Source organism: Phaseolus vulgaris, chromosome 8 (genome assembly GCF_000499845.2).
Source record: "Phaseolus vulgaris cultivar G19833 chromosome 8, P. vulgaris v2.0, whole genome shotgun sequence".
NCBI classification, from domain to species: domain Eukaryota; kingdom Viridiplantae; phylum Streptophyta; class Magnoliopsida; order Fabales; family Fabaceae; genus Phaseolus; species Phaseolus vulgaris.
Window position 1 is genome coordinate 22,558,095 of NC_023752.2, and position 7,949 is coordinate 22,566,043.

At 39.5% G+C, this 7,949-nt stretch overlaps 1 protein-coding gene across 1 annotated transcript; it reads left to right on the forward strand.

Moving 5' to 3' along the window:
- The first annotated feature begins 3,402 nt into the window (after nt 1-3,402).
- Nucleotides 3,403-7,608, forward strand: LOC137824768 (uncharacterized). Its single transcript, XM_068630442.1, has one exon. The coding sequence runs from the start codon at nt 3,403-3,405 to the stop codon at nt 7,606-7,608; it is 4,206 nt and encodes a 1,401-aa protein (XP_068486543.1).
- Nucleotides 7,609-7,949: the final 341 nt, after the last annotated feature.

Consider the following 7,949-nt stretch of genomic DNA (forward strand, 5'->3'; position numbering starts at 1 on the left):
CCAAACTACAAGAAACCTAAAAAAACTCATATCATTCATGGTAACAATTCACTCTTTGCTTTTTTGCTTCAGCTGTTTTCCTGCTTTAAATATTAATATCAAATAAACATTTTAATATGTAATAAGTCTATTTTATTTTTTTGTTAGTAAAATATGACTTTGTTATAATTTTTTTAGTGGTAATGAAAGGTGTTAATGGGTTATAAATGTAGAATGAGAATTTGGAGGTTTTTTTTAAAAAAATTGGTGTAATTAAAACTCGAAGGGTATACGTGATTATTAAGAATAGTGGTCGACAAAACGTTTCAATTTTTTTTATTTCCACGTATCATAACTTGTACTTATTCTAAGCCGTTTAGTTCACGAATACTATTTATTTAATTCTGGAATTTAAAAAAAAAAATCTATCTATTTCCAGAAATTCCACTTTAAATTGCATTAAATTTAGAAGAAAAAAAATGAATTTGGAGAAAATTATGGTATAATAGTGAGACCATTTGGGTTGGGTGGTGATTTTTGAGTGGTTTAGTGAGTAAATGTAGCCTTCCAAATGCAACATTACCAATGGAAGTGAGTGTTGGTAACTGAAATAAACATGTAGAATTGTGCATCAAAATCAATGTTCAAGAAACAAAAAGTAATTCAAAATTAAAATTTGAATTTTTTTTAACTAAATTCCAAGGTACTTAAATTTTAGCAATTTCAAGTCGCCAAAACCTAACCCTAGCCACCTAATTTTTCAATTGATGAAAAAATAGTAACCTAATTATTCTCGTTTCTTTTATTTTTCAAGGACATATAATAATTTAAAAATATTATCATCACTTATTATAACCATTTAAATATCACAAAAAAAATGTAATTAAAAGCAAGGATTCATGTGGGGACTTGGACAATTAAAACTTTGCCTTGATAATATTTTTAAGTAAGGAAAAAAAAAATAATTCTTCTTAAATATTAGTTTACATATATATGTCTTTTCCTACCTACAATAGTAAAATCCAGCTATGCGTATACTTTTATATTTGTTGGGTATGGATATTTATTTTTTCCTTTACTTTATTGACGAGAGTGAACCCTAATCCCTCCATATTAAGAATGAGTAGAAGAAGAATGGGTATTATTAATTTCTGTTAATTCAATTTTAATTTTAGAAATTTCTTTCTCTAGACTATGTGCTGTGATAACAGGACAAAATTGAAGCTCTACAAAACTCTAATATATTCAAAATAGAGAATTTTCGAACAATTGAAAATAAAATAAGCTACATAGATACATGAAATTTCCAATCAATATAACTTGTTATCTCTTGAGGCTTTTTATAGAAGAAATAGAAAAGAGTCAGAGAATTTTTTATTTTTCTTAGTTGATTTTGAATGTTGGAGTGGATTGAATAATTTCCCCATCTAAAAAGAATATTATAAATTTTATTTATTTTATTTTATTTTATTTTAAAAAATACTTACAAATTTACGTACTTAGATTAAATTTCTGAGTTAATTATTGTTAAGGCTAAATTAATATAAAAAGAAGTATATTTCTTTTTTTTAATATTTTTTATATTGTATTCAATGATTGTTATTATTTGAATTATCAGGTTAAAATGTCAAATCTCATAATAATACTTAATCTAAGAGTTTTTATAAAAAAAAAATAATATATAAAAAAAATGACAAATTACCATAAAAGAAATATAAAACACATATAGTTATTACCTTACGAATCTTTCCACCAATCAAGTAAGCTTTTTTAAGGGAAAAAAACAAGATCGTTAAATGTATAGAAGTTAAAGTTTAACTTTAAATCTTTGAATATGTCAAACAGTGTGACTAAAAAATTATCATTTTTTTCATTTGTCTGATTTTAGATAAAAAAGAAGAAGAAGTTGATTTCACCTCATCATTTCAAATAAAGATTCTTTGGTGTAGAAGGTTAGCAAATGGGTTTTCTTTTTGCATGTTTTAGCCAAAATATATAAATTTTGTAGAAGAAATTATGATGTTTTGGACAGTTATATATAATAGATTGTTTATGAGCAGCACTACACCTTGCCGACAAAATAAAAGGGCAGAATTTGTTAAAACGTCTTTCATAGATTTGATTTGATAGAAAAACAAACATAAAGGTAAATTTTGATAATAGAATAAGAAAAAAAATAAGGTAAAGTAATTTTGGTAGGTGGAATTCTGACATCATTTGAACAGTATGATTGACTTTATTTGTGGATGTTTTTGGGTTGGAAAAACTAAAATTTCATGACCCAATTGAATTCTTTTTGTCAAACTTATCCAAATTTGAGGGCATTGGAGGAGAGAGATACATAGGTTTTCAATGTTTGTGTCCCACCATTGAAGGGTCCTAATAAGCACCTTTTTCTTCTTCTTAGGATATCAAATTCTGAAATGGAGTGGTCCTTGCATTTGGTACACCTTCCTTCACCATCACCCATTCAAAGGAAACTCCCCTTAAATCTACTCCAACCTTGTTCCATGTCAATATGCATTACATTTTCTCTTCAACTTTTAAACTCACCACCACATGTTACCATAAATAAATGCCATTATTAATGTTGAATATGCCTCCAGATCAAAACAAATTTTCAGCCTCTTCATTCTCTTCCCAATTATACAAGTGCATTTCATAATTCTCCTCGACTCGTCTTCTTATGGCCACATCAAAGAATTTGGTTTCAATCATCATATTCGTTATATACCATCCATAACTTTAATCATGATTTGTGTTTCATTATTATCATTATTCTCATTATCATTAATAATTAACATTTATTGAATATCACAATCGATTATTAGATATATAAGTATATTTCATACTAAATGTAAATTTATATCCATGCATATAATGTATAAAACTATAATGTGTTGTGTAAAACTGTACGCTCGGCTCCGTATGACCGAACATGGATGTTGAATAAAACGAACAAAATAAATACGTGGCAGAACAGCAGTTATAACTGTAGTTGAATGGGTCAAAGACATTTTCAGGTACACTCCCTTAATATTAGGAAGCCACTACTCATGACCCAAACACCACTAAGCACGATTTCAGCAACTACCTATTTGGCCCACACGGACCAAAGCCCAAGTCAACCTATAAGGAAAACTGCTGAAAGGGGGAAAGGTACATTTTTAATCTTCGGAAAAAACACTGAGAAAGGGAGAGAACTGACTTGAGCGTCGGAGTGTAATCGCAGGTACCCCCGCCGACCGGACGAGCATACACGCAGAGGAGAAAGGACTAGGAGAATTAAGCAGCTGCTGGACAACAACAATTAGATACTGACATGGAACAATATCACTCTAGCCCTGACGTCCACACAGGTACAATTGGCGCCCACCGTTGGGCCCGAATAATCTCTGCCCCCCCACAAGGATTTCGGCAACAATGGTGTCTACAACAGATAACAACAACTCTACGGAGAGTCAAATGGCGGTGTTACAAATTCTTCAAGCTCAAATGCAGGAACTACTGAAGAAAGGGACGGCAGACCAGATACGCTATGAGGAAGAACGACGCCAACAAGCAGAAGAGATGGTTCAACTGAAAGAACAGAACAAGAGGTTGCTCCAACAACTTGAAGACTCCGAGAGGGAAGGACATTCCCACGCTCCAACTCTGCCCCCTCATCCATCTGGAACAAAGATAACTACCCCACAAACTCGGACCCAAGTGGTCCATCACACTTCACCCACACAGCACACTCATCAAAGTGTCAAAAGTGTCACACCCCACAGGTCGGCAAATCCAAGAGGTCATCCCTTTTCGGACGATATCATCGCAACACCTCTTCCCGAAAAATGGAGGGGTTTAACAATGAACCTATACGATGGCTCCACTGATCTAGACGAACATTTGAACATTTTCAGGACGCAAATGACATTGTACACTGTGGACCAGACGGTATGGTGTAAGGTATTCCCCACTTCACTTAAAGAAGGACCTCTCGGATGGTTTACCGGACTCCCACCAAACTCCGTGGACAGCTTTGAAATATTGGAGACAAAATTTATAACTCAATATGCCACCAGCAGGCCCCATCGCACGTCATCCATGTCTCTCCTCCACGTCAGGCAGGAAAGGGGAGAGTCATTAAGAACCTTCATGGATAGATTCAGCAGGGTGTGTATGGGGATCAGGAACTTAAACCCTGAGATTGCAATGCATCACCTGATCTCGGCCATACTTCCAAGCCGATTCACCGATAGCTTGATAAAACGACCGCCGCACAATATGGATGAATTAAGAACCAGAGCCACCAAATTCATGCAAATAGAAGAGCATATAGACTATCACAGGAAGACACTGGCAGAAAATATGGAAAAAAGTAGAGACGTCCGCATCCATCCGAAGACGAACGAACGAGGGCCTCGTTTCCAGAACAGAGGCCCCCGTTTTCATAACTACACCCCGCTGACTGTACCTAGAGGGAAGATACTGGACGAAGCCTTACAAACTGACTTAATCCCAACGTTAAAGCAAGCACAGACACCTCCCAACGCTGATACAGCTAAACGTTGTCAGTACCACCGTAATTACGGCCATTCGACCGAAGGCTGTCAAGCGTTGAAAGATAAGATAGAAGAACTCGTCCAAGCCGGCCACCTCCGCAAATTTGTGAAAACAGTGGCACCTACACCGCGATCACCCCAACGTGATGAGAACTTCACTAAGGACAGAGCACGATATGGGCGACGAGACGACCGAAATGATCGAAACCGCACGAGCCGCAGAAGAAGAAGTGAAAGTCCGGTCAGACGGACAAGGCCTCGAAGTGAAAGCCCAGATCGCAGAAGCCGAACTAAACAGAAAATTCGAGAAGTCATTAACACAATTGCTGGGCCTATGTCGCTCGGCGCTCCTCCTCAGGAGATCAATTACATTGCGGGCGGATTCGCGGGAGGAGGATGTTCTAATTCAGCCAGGAAGAGACATTTAAGGGCAATTCAATCAGTTCATTCGGCATCCCTACACCGCCGACCGCATATCCCACCTATCACCTTCACGGACGCTGATTTCACCGCAATTGATCCCGCTCAAGATGACCCCATGGTCATTACGGTGGAAATCGATAAGTTCGCAATTGCTAAGGTCCTTGTCGACCAAGGAAGCTCGGTCGGCATCTTGTATTGGAAAACTTTTAAAAAAATGAACATTTCAGAATCAGAGGTACAACCTTACGACGAACAAATAGTCGGGTTTTCAGGGGAGCGTGTGGATACTAGAGGGTATATTGACTTATTCACCACTTTTGGTGATGATTATCTCAGCAAAACCATCAATATCCGATACTTGCTGGTCAATGCTAATACGTCCTACAATATACTCCTCGGTCGTCCCTCCATAAATAGGTTAAAGGCCATCGTTTCCACTCCTCATTTGGCTATGAAGTTTCCTTCCGTAAACGGAGATATTGCAACGATACACGTAGACCAAAAAACAGCACGAGAATGCTACGTAGCCAGTCTGAAAGTCGAGCCAACCCGAAGGTTATATAAGACAACGACCGATCGCTCGCCAGACAGAAGAGGTCGATCGCCAGAGAGGCGCCCCAGAAGAATGAGCTCCCGAAGGCACTTGGTGGCCCTTGTGGACCTAGATCCCCGATTGGACGACCCTCGTATGGAGGTAGACGAGGAATTACAACCTATATTCCTATGCGATAAGGACCGCAAAACTTACATGGGCACTTCCCTCAAGCCGGACGATCGAGATGTGATCAATAGAACATTGATGAAGAACGTTGACCTGTTCGCCTGGACTGCTGCAGATATGCCCGGGGTAAAACCCGATGTTATTACTCATCGTCTATCCGTATACAAAGAAGCTAGGCCAGTCTCCCAGAAGAAAAGGAAGTTGGGAGAGGAACGACGTAAGGCCGCCCAAGAAGAAACCGAAAAGCTTGTACAAGCTGGCTTTATTCAAAAGGCCCATTACACCACGTGGTTAGCCAATGTGGTAATGGTTAGAAAGGCAAATGGAAAGTGGCGAATGTGTGTCGACTACACAGACCTTAACAAAGCTTGTCCAAAGGATTCGTACCCCTTACCGACTATCGATCGGCTGGTAGACGGAGCGGCCGGCCATCAGATGCTCAGCTTTTTAGACGCATATTCCGGATATAATCAAATCCAGATGCACCCGAAAGACAAGGAGAAAACAGCCTTTCGCACAGACTCCAACAATTTTTATTATGAGGTTATGCCGTTCGGCCTGAAAAACGCTGGAGCCACTTACCAGCGCTTGATGGACCATGTCTTCCATGACATGATCGGACGGAATGTCGAAGTATACGTCGATGATATCGTAGTTAAGTCGAACTCCTGTGACCAACACATTACAGATTTGAAAGAAGTCTTTCAAGCTTTGCAAAAATACCATATGCGTCTGAATCCTGAAAAATGCGCGTTCGGCGTGGAAGGAGGAAAATTCTTAGGGTTCATGCTCACTCACCGGGGCATAGAGGCAAATCCTGAAAAGTGTAAAGCCATCGCAGAAATGCGGAGTCCCAGCAATCTCAAAGAGATCCAACGACTCATCGGTCGTCTTACATCTCTGTCTCGTTTTGTACCTAAACTTGCCGAACGAACGAGACCCATCATTAAACTATTAAAAAAGACAACCAAATTTGAATGGACGGCCGAATGTGAGCAAAACTTCCTCCAGCTAAAGACATTTTTAGCTTCTCCACCGGTCATCCAAAAACCAAACACTCGAGAGCCCATCATAGTCTACCTGGCTGTCTCCAGCGAAGCAGTAAGTTCGGTTCTTGTGCAAGAGATACAAGCAGAAGAACGACCGGTGTATTTTGTGAGTCGTGTGCTACACGGCGCAGAAGTCAGATACCAAATGGTAGAGAAGGTGGCATTGGCCCTAATCATCACTGCACGACGAATGCGGATGTATTTTCAGAATCATCGCATCATAGTTAGAACCAACTATCCTATTATGAAGATTTTGACTAAACCTGACCTAGCCGGACGTATGATAGGATGGGCTATCGAACTATCAGAATTTCATGTCGAATACCAGCCGAGGGGCGCAATCAAGTCCCAAGCCCTCGCAGACTTCGCATCAGAACTCACTCCACACCCGAACGAGGAAGAGGAATCTATATGGGTGTTGTATGTAGACGGTTCTTCAAACAACCGCTCATGTGGAGCAGGAGTGGTGTTGGAAGGGCCAGGCGAGATTGTCGTTGAACAGGAAATGAAGTTTGAATTCAAGACTTCGAACAATCAGGCAGAATATGAAGCTATCATTGCCGGCCTACACCTGGCTATGGAGTTAGAAATAACCAAATTGATTTGCAAAAGTGACTCTCGGCTGGTCATCGGGCAGCTCACAGAAGAGTATGAGGTAAGGGAAAATTTACTTCAGCAGTATTACCATTTTGTGAAAAACCTCTTAAATAGGTTCGAGGAAGTATCATTCCAACACGTCCGGAGAGAAAACAACACTCGAGCAGACACTCTCTCACGATTGGCCACTGTCAAGCAAAAGGGAGTCCACCGGTCGGTCATACATGTGACCCTGAGTAAACCAAGTGTCGGCGTAGAGGAATGCCTAACGACCAACACTCAACCTAACTGAATGACCCCCATCAAACAATACCTGACAGAAGGAATATGTGACCCGCACTTGGAGAAAACAATGAAACAGCAGGCTGCCAGGTATATTCTTATTGATCAAGACCTCTACAGGAGAGGTTATTCTCGTCCTCTACTAAAATGTCTGAATCCTGACCAAATTACATATGTGATGACCGAGTTACATGAAGGAGTATGTGGAACTCACTCAGGAGCACGAACCATGGCTGCTAAAGTGCTCAGGGCTGGATACTACTGGCCGACTGTGCAAGGAGACTGCACAGAATTCGTTCGGAAATGCTTGAAATGTCAGGAATACGGGAATATATCGCACGAAAGACCAAA

Bases quoted from the DNA above. Each gene is read 5' to 3' on its own strand.
- LOC137824768 (XM_068630442.1), top strand. From the start codon at position 3,403: ATGGTGTCTACAACAGATAACAACAACTCTACGGAGAGTCAAATGGCG.